Raw genomic sequence first — 19,097 nt, forward strand, 5'->3', positions numbered from 1 at the left:
GAGATTGTACTGTAAGCATAATGGATATGGTCAGCTTTCAGATCTCTAGAAGTGGGCCTTCTTTTAAATAAGGGGTTTCTTCAGATGGTTTTTAAACCAAGAACAGCTTTTTCTAGCAATAACAGTAAAATCATTTTACTGTTTATTTTGTATAGTATTTATACCAGGACAATGATGTTGGGGCTAAAAATGGTCTCTCTCTCTCTGTAGGCCAGAGTTCACCCTGGAATTATCGTTGCAGTTGTTGTAGTTGCGTTTCTGGCATTGTTGGCAGCCATTTTCATAGTGAAGAAATATTGCTTTCCAGAAAGGTAAGATCATCTACCCTTGTCATGCGGTTAGCACTGTCAGGGATCAGCAACAGGGATGGCCAGATCTGTGTAGCTACACTTAGGCCCCATGTACACGGGACACTTCTGAATGATGGAAACTGACTGCTGGAAAACGTAGGTTAAAAAATGTCTGTTTAATCGCGTTTGCATACCGCGTTTATGCGCATTTGCATTTAGAAGCGTTTAGTAAAGATAAGCACAGGAGAACCTCCCAAATGCCCAGAATGCACTGGAAAGTGGTAAATTATTAATTATATCAGACTGTTTCAGAGAAATACAGAGAGTAGAAGCAGAGACAGCAGTATGTGTTGAGATTAGCTTAGGTGTGAGTTGCTCATTAACATTTCTTTTGTTTCCAAGGGTGGGAAAGGTGTCTGGTGGAGGGAGTCATTAAGGCCACCTGGCAGCAATAGCCGTGCGGTATGTCAAGGTATCTGGGGGGCACCTCGCTGACGCGTTTCGTGCGCTGTGCACGTTTTCAAAGGGGTGCATGAAGGAGACACGATTGTATTTAAGTATAGAGGCACACATACCTACGTCATCGCGGTAAAGCCGTGCATGCGCAGTGTAAGTGCGCCGCGGCCATTTTCCTGCAGTATAGTGACTGCAGACAAAAAACACCGCGCATGCGCCTAAAGAGCCAACGGCGGCCATTATGCCTGTGCTCATTGAAATGCAGTCCTGTTGTAACCAATAGGCTGCTCAAGTTCTGTACACATGTAAACGTTACACAGTAAGATTCTTTGTTTTATGCTGTAAAACCTAACACACTCGTGTGCATGAGCCCTCATGGTTTTTTATAAAACTGAAATCCCAACAAAGTATCATTAATTCAGGCATCTGCCAGACAGACTGTACCTTCACTTTGTAATCTAGTAGTGTTAGGAACATTCAGGTCACTACAACTGGATGCACAATTTGATGGTTTAGTTGCCAAATAATGGCAGGTCCCTACATTAGTCCTAAGGTGTGTAGGGGTGTGTTCTGTTAACCAGTGCAATTACCCACATGTGAGGTGCATGCTAGGTTCAACTGGCCTTGATCCAGTTATATCAGGCAGGGCTGTTGCTCGTCTTTTAAACTACACAAGTCTAGTAGTGACTAGTCTACCTGACTTCACACTTCATGTATACTATATTTACTTCTTTTATAAGACAATAAGATACACTTATTTACTAGAATAAAACTATTTCATGTAAACATTATTGAATATAAAGCACCAACATAATTTTTAATTTATACAGCAAGAATCTAAAGTTGTTCAGAATTACAGCTGCCATACTTTTTTCTCTGTCCAGAGATTTGAAATTCTCTGGTGATGCATCTCAACGCTTATACCACATACAGTACATCTTTTTTACTAAATCCAGAGTATTGATTTTTCAGGTTAGTTAATCTACAGAAACCCTTTGTGTGACCAACACACCTAGAATCTTATAGAATGCTTCATGTATATAAACCAATTGAAAGGAAAACAAGGTGTTTATTCTCCATCCTGCATTTGAGAAAAATGAGAGCTAGGATCAAGGATGTCATAGGCAATATATTTCACTTTCATCCAATTCTTGTTTTTTCTTGATATATACATTTGACAATCCATGTATATTGATGCATACATTGCAATGTGTTTGCTCCCTTTTTAGTAGAGATTGTTTAAAGGGACAGTATTGTGTTTTTTTGCTTATTTTATATTGTGTTTAGGACTAAAAAATGTGTATACTTTTTGTTAGGTAAATACAAAATATTGTACATTAGTATTTCATATTTACAATTTTCCAGCAGCAGGTGGAGTTCAGACTGAGCTTACAGGTTTACTAGGCTAGTCTTAACTGCCTTGATGAAAAAAGCCTGTTTCATGCAGAACTCAGTAGTTCATGTTCAGCTGAAGTGTTTGACTCCTTCACATGCCTACCTGCTTTCAGCGAGAAAGACACAGCCTGATAAGAGACAGTTTATACTGCTCTTTTTCTTGAGAAAACTGAAAATACTTTGTGACACCAATGTCATATATATATATATATATGTATATATATATACAGTGGGGATCGAAAGTTTGGGCACCCCAGCTAAAAAATTGTATTAATGTGCATAAAGAAGCCAAGGAAAGATGGAAAAATCTCCAAAAGGCATCAAATTACAGATTAGACATTCTTATAATGTCAACAAAAGTTAGATTTTATTTCCATCATTTACACTTTCAAAATAACAGAAAACAAAAAAATGGCGTCTGCAAAAATTTGGGCACCCTGCAGAATTTATAGCATGCACTGCCCCCTTTGCCAAGCTGAGACCTGCCAGTGTCATGGATTGTTCTCAATCATCCTCTGGGAAGACCAGGTGATGTCAATCTCAAATGTTTTAAATGCCCAGACTCATCTGACCTTGCCCCAACAATCAGCACCATGGGTTCTTCTAAGCAGTTGTCTAGAAAACTGAAACCGAAAATAGTTGACGCTCACAAAGCTGGAGAAGGCTATAAGAAGATAGCAAAGCGTTTTCAGATGTCAATATCCTCTGTTCGGAATGTAATTAAGAAATGGCAGTCATCAGGAACAGTGGAAGTTAAAGCAACATCTGGAAGACCAAGAAAAATATCAGACCGAACAGCTCGCAGGATTGTGAGAAAAACAATTCAAAACCCACGTTTGACTGCACGATCCCTCCAGAAAGATCTGGCAGACACTGGAGTTGTGGTACACTATTCCACTATAAAGAGATACTTGTACAAATATGGTCTTTATGGAAGAGTCATCAGAAGAAAACCTCTTCTACGTCCTCACCACAAAAATCATTGTTTGAACTTTGCAAATGAACATATAGACAAGCCTGATGCATTTTGGAAACAAGTTCTGTGGACCGATGAGGTTAAAATTGAACTTTTTGGCCGGAATGAGCAAAAATACGTTTGGAGAAGAAGGGGCACAGAATTTAATGAAAATAACCTCTGTCCAACTGTTAAGCATGGGGTTGGATCAATCATGCTTTGAGGTTGTGTTGCAGCCAGTGGCACAGGGAACATCTCATGAGTAGAAGGAAAATGTATTCAATAAAATTTCAGCAAATTTTGTATGGTAACTTGATGCCATCTGTGAAAAAGCTGAAGTTAAAGAGAGGATGGCTTCTACAAATGGATAATGATCCTAAACACACCTCGAAATCCACGGGGGATTACATCAAGAGGCGTAAACTGAAGGTTTTGCCATGGTCTTCACAATCTCCTGACCTCAACATAATTGAATATCTATGGATAGACCTTAAAAGAGCAGTGCGTGACAGACAGCCCAGAAATCTCAAAGAACTGGAAGACTTTTGTAAGGAAGAATGGGCAAAGATACCTCAAACAAGAATTGAAAGACTCTTGGCTGGCTACAAAAAGCGTTTACAAGCTGTGATACTTGCCAAAGGGGGCAGTACAAGATATTAACTCTGCAGGGTGCCCAAACTTTTGCAGACGCCATTTTTTTGTTTTCTGTTATTTTGAAAGTGTAAATGATGGAAATAAAATCTAACTTTTGTTGACATATTATAAGAATGTCTAATCTGTAATTTGATGCCTTTTGGAGATTTTTCCATCTTTCCTTGGATTCTTTATGCACATTATTACAAATTTTTAGCTGGGGTGCCCAAACTTTCGATCCCCACTGTATGTATATATATATACATATATATATATATATATATACACACACTATATTGCCAAAAGTATTGGGCAAGCCCTCCAAATTATTGGATTCAGGTGTTTCAATCACCTCCATGGCCACAGGTGTATAAAATCAAGCACCTAGTCATGCAGACTGCTTCTAGAAACATTTGTGAAAGAATAGGTCGCTCTCAAGAGCTCAGTGAATTCAAGCGTGGTCCCATGATAGGTCCATCTGTGAAATTTACTGGCTACTAAATATTCCACGGTCAACTGTTAGCGGTATTATAACAAGATGGAAGCAACTGGGAACAACAGTAACTCAGCAACAAAGTGGTAGGCTACGTAAAATGACAGAGCGGGGTCAGCACATGCTAAAGCGCACAGTGCACAGAAGTTGTCAATTGTCTGCAGAGTCATTAGTTAAAGACCTTCAAACTTCATGTGGCCTTCAGATTAGCACAACAGTGAGTAGAGAGCTTCATGGAATGGGTTTCCATGGCCGAGCAGCTGCATCCAAGCCTTACATCATTAAGTGCAATGCAAAGCATCGGATGGAGCGTGTAAAGCACGCCACCACTGCACTCTAGAACAGTGGAGACGTGTTCTCTAGAGCAGCGTTCTCAACCTTTTTTTCAGTCAAGGCACCCTTTACAATTATGAACAGTCCCAAGGCACCCTTTACAATTATGGAAAGTCTTCAGGCACCTCATTCCAAAATGTGAAAAGCTATTCTAATAGTTGTATATAACGCAGCAACATCCACACATGTCGGACACCCAACATTAGAGGTGATTTATTCTTCCAAAGCAAATACACTTTTGCACACTGGTACTGACTAGTATTCCAGTGTTTCTCTTCTCCCACAGTTTTTCTCCATCACTGAGCTAATGTGACCCCAACACTGATGGAGAGGGGCAGGGAAGGGTCAAACTAGGATGCTGTGCAGGCAGCGGATATCCTCCTTATCAACTGATGATGTCATTGGTTGTTAGGACGCTGGCGGCTAGAAGGTCGTAATGGTACACAATGAATACCTGTGTCTTTGTGTAACTAAAAGGCAGGCTTGTTCCACCTGCTGATTTGTGTACAAGTTTTAGAAATTTTGCCAAGGCACCCCTAAATAAACCTCAAGGCACCCTAGTTGAGAATGGCTGCTCTAGCATGACAAATCACTCTTCTCTGTCTGGCAGTCTGATGGATGTGTCTGGGTTTTGCAGTTGCCAGGAGAACAGTACTTGCCTGACTGCATTGTGCCAAGTGTAAAGTTTGGCGGAGGGGGGATTATGGTGTGGGGTTGTTTTTCAGGGGTTGGGCTTGGCCCCATAGTTCCAGTGAAGGGAACTCTTAAGGCGTCAGCATACCAAGACATTTTGGACAATTTCATGCTCCCAACTTCGTGGGAACAGTTTGGGGATGGCCTCTTCTTGCTCCAACATGACTGCACACCAGTGCATAAAACAAGGTCCATAAAGACATGGATGAGTGAGTTTAGGGTGGAGTAACTTGACTGGCCTGCACAGAGTCCTAAACCTTGTGGACGGCCTTCCCAGAAGAGTTGAAGCTGTTATAGCTGCAAAGGGCGGGCCAACTCAATATTGAACTGTATGGACTAAGACTGGGATGCCATTAAAGTTCACTACACTCCACCGAAACTGCCCTCCTCAAAATCACCAACGATCTACTAACCGCCAAAGCCAAAGGCGACTACTCTGTCCTCCTCCTCCTAGACCTCTCCGCGGCCTTTGACACAGTCGACCACCCCCTCCTCCTTAATAAACTACTCTCCCTTGGCATCAGAGACACCGCTCTCTCTTGGTTCTCATCCTATCTATCCCAACGCTCCTTCAGCGTTTCCTACAACGATGCCCACCTCCTCTTCCCTCCCCCTCTCTGTTGGGGTCCCCCAGGGCTCTGTCCTTGGACCCCTTCTCTTCTCCATCTACACCTCCTCCCTTGGCAAACTCATACACTCCCACGGCTTCAATTACCACCTCTACGCTGATGATACTCAAATCTACCTATCCACCCCTCACCTCACCCCCACATTCTCCGCCCGCATCACTCACCTCCTAAACGACATCTCCGACTGGATGTCGCTCCATTTCCTCAAGCTCAACCTCTCCAAAACCGAGCTTCTCGTCTTCCCCCCAGCCCGCGCCCCCCCCCATCCTTTCCATCACTACCAACAACACCACCATCAATCCCGCCCAGCAAGCCAAGGCCCTTGGCGTCATTCTGGACTCAAACCTTTCCTTTCAACCTCATATCAAATCACTTACAAACACATGCAGGCTCCACCTCCGGAACATCGCCAAGATACGCTCCTTCCTTACCCCAGACACCACTAAACTACTCGTACACTCCCTGATTATCTCACGCCTTGACTACTGCAACTCCCTCCTCACCGGCCTACCCCAGTGCAAACTCTCCCCGCTTCAGACCATCCTGAACTCAGCTGCCAGACTCATCCACCTCACCAGTCGCTCCACCTCTGCCACCCCCCTCTGCCTCTCCCTCCACTGGCTCCCCATTGCCCAACGCATTAAATTCAAATTGCTCACCCTGACCAATAAGGCCATTCACAACACTGCCCCTAACTACCTCTCTGACCTGATTCCCAGGTACCACCCTACCCATACCCTTCGCTCTTCACAGGACCTCCTTCTATCTTGCTCCCTGGTCTCCTCCTCCCACGCACGACTGCAAGACTTCTCCAGGTCCTCCCCCATCCTCTGGAACTCACTACCCCAATCCATCAGACTGTCACCTTCCCTCCTCACCTTCAGGCGCTCCCTGAAAACCCACCTCTTCAGGGAAGCCTACCCCACCCTCACCTAACAGCCGCTGCCCTTCCCTCCTCCTACCACTCCATCCCCCACAGCCGTTTCCTCCTGTGCCTCTACCCCCTCCCTCCTAGATTGTAAGCTCGAAAGAGTAGGGCCCTCTTACCCCTTGTGTACTGTTTGATGTTACTGTTCTGTTTCATGTATTGTCCCCCCCTCTATTGTACAGCGCTGAGCAAACCCTTTGGCGCTATATAAACTCGATAAATAAATAAATAAATTTGCGTGTAAAGGCAGGCCGGCCAATACTTTTGGCAATATAGTGTGTGCGTGTGTATGTATATATATATATATATATATCTCTCAATTGTCAATTATATAACGTAAAATAATGTAAATCTCATCTCCAGGGAGAATATATTTACTTTTAAAAATTATACCTGGAGGCCCTAATTACTGAAAACTTAGGTTATGTAACTAACTGAGTATTTTTCCTTCTGGTCTGTGGTGTGCGAGGGTCCAGTCTGCAGTGCTCTTGTCACTTTCTGGTGGTATGGAAGCTGACCGTTGTCAGCTGGAAGAATCCACTAATGGGTCCTCACTAAAGTCCACACAGGCTCTTGATACCTTCAAGCATGATATTACAATGAGGAGAGGACACAAGACCAGTCAGATGAGCACAGAGTGAAAGTTTCGATCAGCATTTGCCACTACCACACTGATTGGGGCTCACGTGACAGTGGATTCATCTACGTTGTTCTGGGGTTTAGAGGCTTTAGGCTAGGTTCACACTTCTGTAATAGGATTTTGATCTGACTTTCAGTATGATTATGTAGTGCTACTTGGATGCAACTTTGATAAGGTTTGCATATTCTATGGGGCCAAAATCACACTGGAATTGCCCCAAAGTAATGCAGCAACCTTTTCCAAAATAACTTCACGCTGAGTTGCTTTGATGTGTATGGACACCATTGAAAACAATGTGATTTCCCTTGTCATGAGTTTCTGTGCGACTCAAGTTGCATCTGAGACCTTAGGAACACAACACACACAGATTATGTAGGTGGGGAACCTGTTTTTTTTTATTTTCTTTTTTACCAGAGCTTTTAAAACAATATTCTGTATATAATTATAACAATTATAATTTCTGATTAAGAAAAGTGTATTGCATATTTAGAACAATGCACTGTTACTACAATAAGATGCACAAACAATCCATGATCTGGAGTGTTATTTTACGATGATTCATTTGCGTAGAGAAAGTCGTTTTGAGACAATCTGGCTAATTTCTTCCATATTCTTTTCAGTAATGCTACATACAGATACTCTGATCTCAGGACTCAGCAAGAAGAGTTAGACAACAGCACCACCAACAGGCTACAGGATGATTCAGACGAGGTACAGCAAAAGTTTCACTGTTATTCATATCTTTACAGGCTGTAATTATGAATGGACATAAAGCAGAGTACGGAGCCGAAATGTGCTTGTGTTGCCCAAAGCAACCAATTAGATTTCAGCTGTTTTTCAAGAGCAGGTCAGAAAGGGAAAGCTGACATTTTCCTGCACTAATGAGGCCTACTGCGTCTTTGGGTTCTTTATGTAAAGAAAATAAAAATGCAGGGTATAAAAAAGGAAATGTCAGCAGTAACGAAACTAATTAAGGTGCACCTTCAACATTATTATTTATGAATTGTAAAGTGCCATTATTCCCTGTGGCATTCAAGAATGTAAGTAATACAAAAAGGGATAGTAACAAAAAAAACCCACAAAATCATAACCATTGACAAGTACATACAGTTGTATAGCAAATTGTATATTTTAATAACTTGATACATTAGGTGAGAGAGCCATGCCATACAAGCTTGCAGTCCAGAAGGACATGGAAGAGAAACAAGAGGCATAGGAACATCTAAGTTGTGTATAAAGTGACCAATCATATCTTGAAAGATAGAAATGTAAATAGAAGAAACAACGCTGGATCAGTGTCTAATATGAAAATCTTCAGTTTTGTTATAAGCATATCAGAACATGCTACCCATGGAGTTGTTTAGTGTTACTAAAATGTCCCACGGATAGCAATGTTCTGATATGCATTTAAGTATGAGGGATGTCGGTATATCACTAGGTGTACCAGATCACAGTGTGAATATTTCAGTTTAGTTATTTGACTGCCTCACACAATACACACAGGTGTCTAAGCAAGTCCCTTTAACAGAACCCAGTGCTCAGACACATTACAACGCTGCCAGCTTTTCCCTCTCAACGTGGTCCAGGTACAGTTTCTATGGCAGTGGCAAGTATCAGCTGATCTGGAATGCTGCAAAATGAGCCCTGTCTCTGCAGCAAGTAATTTGCTAGAAAAAAAAAAATCTTCATGAAAAGAAATAAAAGGTCTTGTTTCTCTCAGAGGAAAGAAGACATCCACTCTCCTAGGACACTAGGCTTGATTGGAGCTGGCAGCATGACCCATTGCACCTGAATGAGTTCATCCTGTTTGTCTTAAAGTAGAACTATAACCAAAACTTTTTTTTTTTTCCATTTTTGATAGAGTAAGGGCGGGTTATAACCCCTGCATTCGTTTTTGTTTCGCCATCTGTGTCCCATTGGGGAGATTTCCCTTCACTTCCTGTCCCATTGCCAAACAAAAAGTGAGAGGAAACCCCTGCAAATATAGGGAATTCTTTGGGGACCCCCAAGTCACCAGAACTAGTGACCCCAAAAAGATTTCCCCTCTATTACTTTTCTAGGGATGACCCAAAATTTGGGATTTTCTTTTATGTTCACTTTCAATGATAATGGTAAACAGGACAAATAGAGAGGGTGAATCTCCCTAACTGGGACACAGACAATTCATCTCCCCTCTATCCGAAACAAAAGAGTTTTGCCTTTAATTAGTTTTGGCTATGAATACACTTTTAAGAACTCTGTTTTCATTAAATAGTAATATATCTCGGTCAGCCTCTGACTCCTTTTCTTCTTTATCACTTCCCTTCATGAAATGGTACTTGGTAGTATGGCCTCTCCTCGAGACTTGGTCCTCTTACTTCTATATTTAATAACCTGCAGTTTCCTCCTGGCATGCACCCTAGGAACATTTTCACAACAGAATCCTCTCCCAACATCTAGCTTCTACATATAATGCTCCTTGCATACCATAACTTGCAAACTCACCTTAAGCCAACTAACCATCAAACAACACATGATTGTGACAGATTTTGTCCAATTTTTAAATGTGATGATTTTATTCATGTCCTTTCATGCAATTTGAATGTGTAACCTCTGAAAGAACCAGTCATGCCCTTTTGGTTCGCTACACTCTTTTTGAATGGAGAGTCTGCGGTTTGGTGCAGCGGGAGAGGGATTTAGGCTGGGTCTTCTCAAAGGAAGAATGTTTAAAAACTGCTCACACTGACTGTTAGTTTAGGAAAAAATGTTAAACTATTACCTATGTGGCACCGCTGTCCCACATATTTACATCGCATATTTCCCTCTTCATCTGACTTGTACTGGCATTGACTGCAACATAAGGGTACATACCTACAAACCTGCTGGAGTTACAGTAAAGTGCAACTGTTTTGACAAAAAAGGTTTCAATGCATATTGCTTTATGCAATCTAAGCAAGTGAAAATGTGTCATGAGATTGCCTTGTTGTCCCTGCAACTTGGTTCGAACAAGAGCAATAAAGAGAGTATCCTTAGATTTTGGCTTGTCACAGCTCTAATGATCGTTTCCAGAATAAGGATATCCAATGACATTCCATCACTGGATACATGGGCTACGTCCTAAATGACATTATGCATAAGAAGAACCTACAGGCAGATGACAGTGACTGTAGGGATGTTTTGTGGAAAGAGTATTTGGGATGGATGCCAGTGCCATCTTAATAGCTTCATGGGCTCCTGGGGAAAGTAATGTGCTAGTACCCTAACCAGCCAGCATCAGGTGTCCCTATCACAATGTCCCCATACATCAGGTGTCCCATCCCAGTGTCCCCCAACCTCAGGTGTCCCCATTCATCAAGTGTCCCGTCCCAGTGTCCCCCAACCTCAGGTGTCCCCATTCATCAGGTGATCCCATCCCAGTATCCCCAGACATCAGATGTCCCCATTCCTGTGTAACCTGACATCAGATGTCCCCATCCCAGTGTCACCTGACATCAGATGTCCACATCTCAGTGTCACCTGACATCAGATGTACCCATCACAGAGTCCCCATCCATCAGATTTGTACCCCCCTTCCCTCTTGTACTCACAGATCCCAAGTGCTGTTCCCTCCTGTAATGAATGCAGCTCCTCCTTCCTCTCCCCTGCTGAGACTGAGATGAGTTCTCAATGTCAGTGTGGGCTCTCTCGCGCTCCCCGCAGGAGGGAAGAGAAGGCTGAATCCTTTCTCCAGCATCAGCCAGCCGCTTTCTCTGACAGAAGGAGCAGTTACTCCTGTCAAAGAAGATCGAAAAAGAAAAAGTTGAAAAAAATTATCGTTGTTCACCCACTAACTAATTAGAAAATCGATCGAATGTTACAATCAATAGAATTGCGTATGATTTTTCGTATAGTGTATTCAACTACTGTAATTTGGTCAAACATGTAGAATACATCCTAATTCTCTAGTATATTTGTTAAACCAAACATATGTTTAACACAAAAAAAAATGATATATCATGTGTTTGTGCTTCAGAAATCAGTTTGTGATTTAATGTTTTAACCTCCCTAGCGGTCTGATTATGTCCATATTTCTGTGCTCAAAGCAGTACATTTTTTTGCATGGAAATATGTATTTTTTTTATTGTAGGCCTGTAATTTTTAGGAATAACTCACTGAAATCTGTCCAAACAAGAGTCTAGTAAACATCCCGGGTATGATAAAACTTGAAACACGAAATCATAAATGATAATTTAATAAATAATCATAAAAATAATAATATAATAATAATAAATGTAATTCAATAATATAATCAAACCAAAAACACTGAAATTTGAAATATAGCGCCAAGTTTGCACATCACTGAGCAAAGTCGTAAAATCGTTTTCGGTGTCTGATGACGAATTTCCCCCACGAATCATCACTCAATTCTGCAAGTGGTTCTAATTTACTATCGCTGTTCTCTAGCCGGTCTAAAACTGCTTTTGACCTAAAGGGACGCTTTTTGGACGCCATGGGAGTTTCTCAGTTTCCAGGCAATAAGAACAGTAAAAATGCAGGCAGGGCACAGGACAAAGCACTCGGGACAAAATGTATGTGAAATGGTTTGATACAGTAATGTTTTACTATGTGATTTTAGTGAATGTCACTTTTAGTCATTTTCAAATTTCCCGCCGTTCCGTCCCCTGTACGTCCTGACGCTCACAGGGGACTGAACCCAGATGATAGATGCCGGCATCCGCCGGATTACATTGCCAGGGACACTGCAGGAGGGACATCGCGGGAGCGCAGGACAAGGTAAGTGATCGAGGGATCACGGAGCAGCGCCGCATGGTAAGCCCGAGTGTAGCTCGGGGTTACCGCTTGTGGTACCTGAAACTTTACCCCGAGCTACACTCGGGAATACCGCCAGGGAGGGTAAAAAAGTGATCCATTCTTATCCAATCTTTAGCCAGCAATAATTGCATATAGTTAGAAAGAATTTATTATCACTTTCTTTCCACCATGGCAACAGTTCATAGGATTTCCCAGAGTAATCATTCACCTGTTCTTGTAATTGGCTGACTGTCTTTCTTACGCCTCTTGCACATGGTACTAATGTTTGAGCATCAGCATTTCTGGACGTAACTTTAGGCATTTGTGTTATACCTATTTGCGTGCCTTTGCGCATACAATACATTCCTTAGGTAAAATCTATGAATATTCAAAATATTTATATTCATATGCGTGTATTTGCTTGTACTGATGCAGACTACTGACCGGCAATGCAGATTGTTGTATTTTTTTTTTTTTACTCATCAATGTGCAGCGCTTGTTCATAGGCCTGTATGTACAGGCACATTGTAAACAATGGACTGCATTTTAGATCAGTAAAAAAAACACTGTACTGAGCTTTTTCAAGCTGCATTGTGCAAGAGGCTTTAGATGTCTGCCCAAACTTTGGAACCAATCACAAGCAACCTGTTGCTTGCAATATGCCATTCCCGTCACTGTTAGGTTAACAGTGCATTGGAAGTTTCATCTTCGTCTTGGAAACTGCACATCTAAAGTGACACTAGGAATGCAATTCTTTTTTATTATAGCAGTGGTACTGATTGCATGACTATTGTAAAAGCACAACATGCCACATAGCACTCATTATGTAAGATGTGAGTAGGAGCAGTGGAATGGCTTATCTCGTTAATGCAATTTCTAAGTCTGAACAATTACAAATGACATTATATAAGGCTTTAATGAGCTTACAAGCAACAGAATGCATGCAGATTAAGCGTAATTTGTGTCATGTGGAAAATTTCACATATTGGGGAAAGCAATATTAGTAAACATATACAGGGAAAACAAGAATGCTGTTTTCTCTGTTTTTCCATGCTGGCAGTCCTGTTTTATTGATTTTTCGTATGAAGTGCTAAGAAAGATAGCACCTTTTGTCACTAAAGGGACATTGCATTAACACAGTGCTTATTTTAGGAACAAATATTTTTTCGCAGCTCCATAGTTTGTGATTTACTGAAGATGTGTAAAAACATCAAATCAAAACAATCGTGCGTGATTTCACATGCTTTGAAAACTGGATCCCAATGGTGTGACAAGTAAACAAGAAGGTATTCAGTTAAAGAGAATGATGGTGTGGAAAGTTGAGGGACCAGTCAGATTTAAGTTATCTTGGAGTTAGGTGATTGAATCTGTTGAATCTGTTATAGGTATCTGGACTTTGCACAATGATTTATTGAGACTGGATTACTAAAGACATTGCTACTACAGTGATCTTCACTACCTACCAGGCCTTGTGCAGAGCAGCTGCCCTGCTACATTGTGAACACAGGTGGTTGGCCGCTGGGCCCAGGCACCATTCAGAGAATGCTGTGCATATTCTCAGTGAATGCAAAGCATTCTCTGATTGGGCGAGGTGGAGAACATGGTACCACCGCCCCACCTCTTCACTTCATCCAATCAGAGAACTGTTTGCATTCATTGAGACACTAGCCAGACTTCTGTGTACACATCATTGTAGAGCAACCGCTTGGCACAAGACCTGGAAGCTACTGGAGATCACTATGATAGTGGACTCTGCTACATTGGTTTCCTGCTTCTAGAGGGATCCCACAGGTATATCACATACTGTATACTCTCATTGGTTCAAGGTGGACCAATGTAACTATGTAAAAAATGCAATACCCAAAATTCTTCTTTAAAACATTACACTGTTTATTCTACACCAAGCCCCTGGTCCAGAAAAATACAGTTATAACCTTCCTTTCTTTTTACCTTTTTTGCATACAAAATATTACGCTAGTATTGCAGAGTTGGTTTCATGATTTATAGTCTTGACAATTTGATACTAAACTGGCTACCTAAAGCTGTTCTACCCCAATATTTTGAAATGTGCTCGAAGCTCCATATGCTGAAAATTAAACCGCTCTTATTTCAAATCTAGATTAATTACCGCTATTCAATCCCCTATGTTGGTGGGTGTGGTGAAATCCACCTTTGTGCAATCAGTTTTCTAGTGATCTTCTTCTAAGCTCCAGTCCCAGATTAAGTTAATTTTCTACAGATGTCCAATAAGTCATGGACATAGATGGAATATATTTGTTTGAAAAATAATATTAGCCCCTTGGTACCAAGCGTACACATATATGTGGCCCCACTGGACCAGGCTTTTTTCCGTGGGGCCACATATATGTATGTATGTATGTCTTTGTGCTGGGAGCATGCCACACTGTGCACTCCCAGCATAGAGAAAAGAGTCTCACCGGGAGGCCCAGGTCCCTTACTAACAGTTGGGACCTGGAACTCCCACTTCCAGTCACCTGTTTGCTGTTTAAGTCTCTGATTGGCTATCGCAGTGATCAGGCTCTATGAAGCCCACCCCTGTGTTTCTCTCTCTGTGAATAGAGAGGAAAGATACATTGTATCTCTCTCTCTACTTGCAGATATAAGATTTAAGAGATATACAACCGTGTGTTAAAAAAAAAGAAAACCTAGATCAAGGTTTGATCTAGGTCAGTGCCAGGGTTAGGCTTTGGGTCAAGGTCAGAGTCAAAGGTCAGGGTCAGTATATTGTGGGCAGGATTTAAAAAAAAAATAATTAGTGTCAGTTAGTGTCAGTGTGTTTTAGGTAGGATAAAAAAAGCAAAATGTGCACTATTGTTTTTGGGCTGTATTACAGGTACAAACAACAAATAATATACACTTATGTGGTATCGCTGTGATCACCTAGAGCAGGAGAAATTATTTTGGGTTGTTCTTTGGTGGTAGGCTATGGCAGTAACAAGATCTTTCCTTTGATAATAAAATACGCTGGAGATATCCATTACCATTTACCACCAAATGAAAGCCCACATTGTCCTGAAAAAAACAAGGTATAATCCACCTGGATGCACAAAGTAGTTGTGATGATATGTACTAACACATGTCCACGTTGCAAAATTGTGCTTAGGCATTAACATTTGTTTTACCCTTAGACTTGAAGGGGTTAATATGCTGAACAACATATTCAATATCTCACCAATATAGGACATCTCAAGAAAAGTTTAATAAATTCTCTTGGTGTTGGTCCACATCTAGTACAATTGGGACTATCCTGAAGGCCTGCTCTATAACTGAATAGAGAGTTAAATGTATCTTCCTATATCATTTGTGTGATTTTCTCCTTGGGAGCTTACTGCATGGTGCTATTGTAGATACTGACGGAGAGTTTGTTTAGGTATAGAGAAACATTCCTGCAGCTGTTGTTTCAAAAGGGTATATCCCCACCCGTAACTTTGCAGCTTTGTTATACATATATTTACCCTAAATAGGTGCAAAGGAAGTAAACCATTTTACCTCTAGTAATTATTTATTCACTCTCCACATCTATTAAACAAATATAAAAGAGGGGGCATTGCCAAGCGAGTAAAAAATCCTTTCCCCTAATGCCTCTACCAGATCTACCTCTCCAACACATACATTTATCAGATGATACGGGTGAATTCCCTTACCGCCGATAATGGTAGGGTAGTGAAAATAGCCTTATTAATTTTCTCACTCTACTTAAAGTATTATTAAACCCAGGACCCTGCATTCAATATATCTGGTCTCCCGGACCCAGCATTAACTATATCTGGTCTTCCGGACCCTGCATTCACTATATCTGGTCTCCCCGGACCCTGCATTCACTATATCTGGTCTCCCGGACCCAGCATTAACTATATCTGGTCTTGCGTCCCTGCATTCACTATATCTGGTCTCCCGGACCCTGCATTCACTATATCTGGTCTCTCGGACCCTGCATTCACTATATCTGGTCTCCTGGACCCAGCATTAAATATATCTGGTCTCCCAGGACCCTGCATTCACTATTTCTGGTCTCCCGGACCCTGCATTCACTATATTTGGTCTCCCAGGACCCTGCATTCACTATATCTGGTCTCCCAGGACCCTGCACTCACTATATCTGGTCTCCCGGACCCTGCATTCACTATATCTGGTCTCCAGGACCCTGCATTCACTATATCTGGTCTCCCAGGACCCTGCATTCACTATATCTGGTCTCCCCGGAACCTGGGTTCACTATATCTGGTCTCCCACAGTACACACAACATGGAAGTGCAATTATTTTAGTAAATATAAACTGCTAAATACCTTTTCTCATCAGCAAATAGAGCAGTCTTTTGACTTCTATCAGTGTCCAGCAGAGTACTGGTTAAAGCTTGTAGGAGAAGTTTTTATTCTTCCTTGATTGTCCAGTGAGGTTGAAGGTCCCGTGACCCTCTGTCTGGACAGCGCTGATTGGCCCTGTGCTGATCACATACACTCCCAAGAAAAAAAAATCTCTAGCAATACACACCAAGCTTAGCACGTGCAGCTTGCCTCAAGGCTCTGTTCTAGCAGCAGTTGGATGGAGGACAGTAAAAGAAGGGGAGGATCAGAGAAGACAGGATCAAACAGCCTTTTTACACAGTGCAGAGGCTAAACCCCTTAGGTTCCATAGTGAGTATAACAAGCATTCTTTACTGCATGTACAGACTGATTTTACTGTTGTGGGTTTAGTAACACTTTAAAGTGATTCTAAAGGTTCAGTTTTCATTTTTCCCAAGTAACAAACATGTCATACTTACCTGCTCTGTGCAATGGTTTTGCACAGAGCAGCTCTGATACTCCTCTTCTGGGGCCCCCAACAGTGGTCCTGGCTCCTTCCCTCTGTCGAGTGCCCCACAACAGTAAAGTGATGCAGTCTTCACAGGCACTCTGATGTCATCAAGTATAATGCAGGGCCAGAGGACGTCAAAGAACCTCTTGCAAGTCAGGGCATCAGGGAGCAGAGTTGAACACAGGCTGCTGGGGGGGGGGACAACGATAAGGTAAGTAAAAGACATTTTTGCCGTACCCTAGGCATAAATGAGCATTTAAACCTTGCAGTGTGGGGGGAGAGTCCCACTGCAAGAAAAGTTCAGCTTTAGTATCTGGTTTAGGTCTAGTGACTCTGAATCGGAATGCAATTTGATCCACTTATTATAAGTTGTAAGTTCGTTTACTCTTGTCTATTCACCCTGATCCAACACAACAAACACTTTACTCCTGCGCTAGGAAAGGACTCAGTAGACCGAATAGGAATGTTCTGGAATTTTCTGAAATATGCACTGCTTGCTGCCCTCAACAGACCGGGGTGGTCCAAATACACTGGATACAAATGGAGAAACAGAAAAAGAAAATGAAAAAGGGCGCACCGACCTAGTGCATTATCGTTTAAAATAATTTATTGAAGAAACAAAATAGGTATCATACTCACAATGGACATAATAACACAGGCATGTCAAACTGAACAAGGTGTATGATCCAAACAACATCTGAGTCCATACGATGGAACGCTGGATGACCAACTGGCTAACGCGTTTCGAGGACACAACCTCTTCCTCAGAACCAAGGCTGTGTCCTCGAAACGCGTTAGCCAGTTGGTCATCCAGGGTTCCATCGTATGGACTCAGATGTTGTTTGGATCATACATCTTGTTCAGTTTGACATGCCTGTGTTATTATGTCCATTGTTAGTATGGTACCTATTTTGTTCAATAAATTATTTTAAACGATAATGCTCTATTCACCCTGATCCTTTCCTATCAGGTTAAACTGGATATAAATTTAGATTTTTGGTAACTGTCATATATTTTTATACTTGTACAAATAGTGCACAAAATATCACATTATTCATGCACTAACCAATCTCTACAATTTTAAAAGAATATGAATAGTTATATAACATACTAAATGCCACGTCTTTTTTTTTTTCCTGCTTTGCTATGTTAAACTAATACAACATTTGTGTGTTTTCCAGGATCTGTTGGACTAATGAAGGATGGTGTGTAAACAGACCAGCACTCAGCGAGAACACTCCATTATGCAATGAAATATTCTAGTAAAGGCTGACCTTACTGGAAGGGATTTATAATTTATTTGAATAATTCTGCTTCTCCTAATGTTTCTATGCACTAATGCACTCAGATATATTGGATTGAAAGTAAGATATATTTGTATATATTTATGCTATGTTTTGATGACATCTGTATGAAGTGTCTATCTTCTCCCTGGATAGAGCTTCTGCTGTAAAAGCAGCTTTAAAGAAGCCTGTTGACAGACCATTAATTTAAAAATCAATCTTCCTATACGCTTTATGGTGCGTTTAATGTATTTCATGCATGCTATTTACCTGGAAAAGCCTACCTTGTGTAGACGTCCAAAAGAGACTACTTCTGGGTGCCGCCTTGGATGTGATGTCAGCAATCAAGTGACACTCAATAGTATTTCCGTTTGCTCCTCACTTACAGCTACATAAAAGGCTATATAGGGAGTGGAAGATCGGAGGAGCTAGGCTAGCACAGACAGTAATTTGAAGGTCACAAAAGAGGGCTACAATGTTCAAGGAGGAAGTGGGCTGCAGTATGGAAATTGACTTGATTGGTTGAATCCCTAGAAATTCCAAGGGCAAATTGCAAATGATTAAAACATAATTTATGGAAAGGAAAACACTGCAAGTAAGCATTTAAAATACTTGATTTTCTGTACTTTTACTTGCAGTTTTTAAGTTGGTGACAGGGTCTCTTTAAAATGACAATTGGCTATATACATATTGTTGTTGTTTTTTTGTCTTTTAGCAAGCAAAGGAACCATCATAGCAAAAAAAGATAAAAAAATCAGTCTTTTTTTATGTAAAAAGCTTAAA

The 19,097-nt window shown here is 41.3% G+C and overlaps 1 protein-coding gene across 1 annotated transcript in view; it reads left to right on the forward strand.

The window, feature by feature from the left end:
• LOC149458562 (uncharacterized) overlaps window positions 1–18,542 on the forward strand; it is a 65,467-nt gene extending 46,925 nt beyond the window's left edge. Inside the window, exons 2-4 of the mRNA XM_089682037.1 lie at window positions 211–311; window positions 8,066–8,156; window positions 18,213–18,542. Of these exons, the coding sequence (XP_089538163.1) occupies window positions 211–311; window positions 8,066–8,156; window positions 18,213–18,227 (207 nt within the window). The 3' untranslated portion in view covers window positions 18,228–18,542. The remainder of the gene's footprint in view (window positions 1–210; window positions 312–8,065; window positions 8,157–18,212) is intronic.
• The last annotated feature ends 555 nt before the right edge of the window (window positions 18,543–19,097 follow it).

The sequence above is a fragment of the Staurois parvus genome, unplaced genomic scaffold, assembly GCF_062004578.1.
Source record: "Staurois parvus isolate SC_StPar_1 unplaced genomic scaffold, SC_StPar_1.0 ptg000283l, whole genome shotgun sequence".
Classification (NCBI taxonomy): domain Eukaryota; kingdom Metazoa; phylum Chordata; class Amphibia; order Anura; family Ranidae; genus Staurois; species Staurois parvus.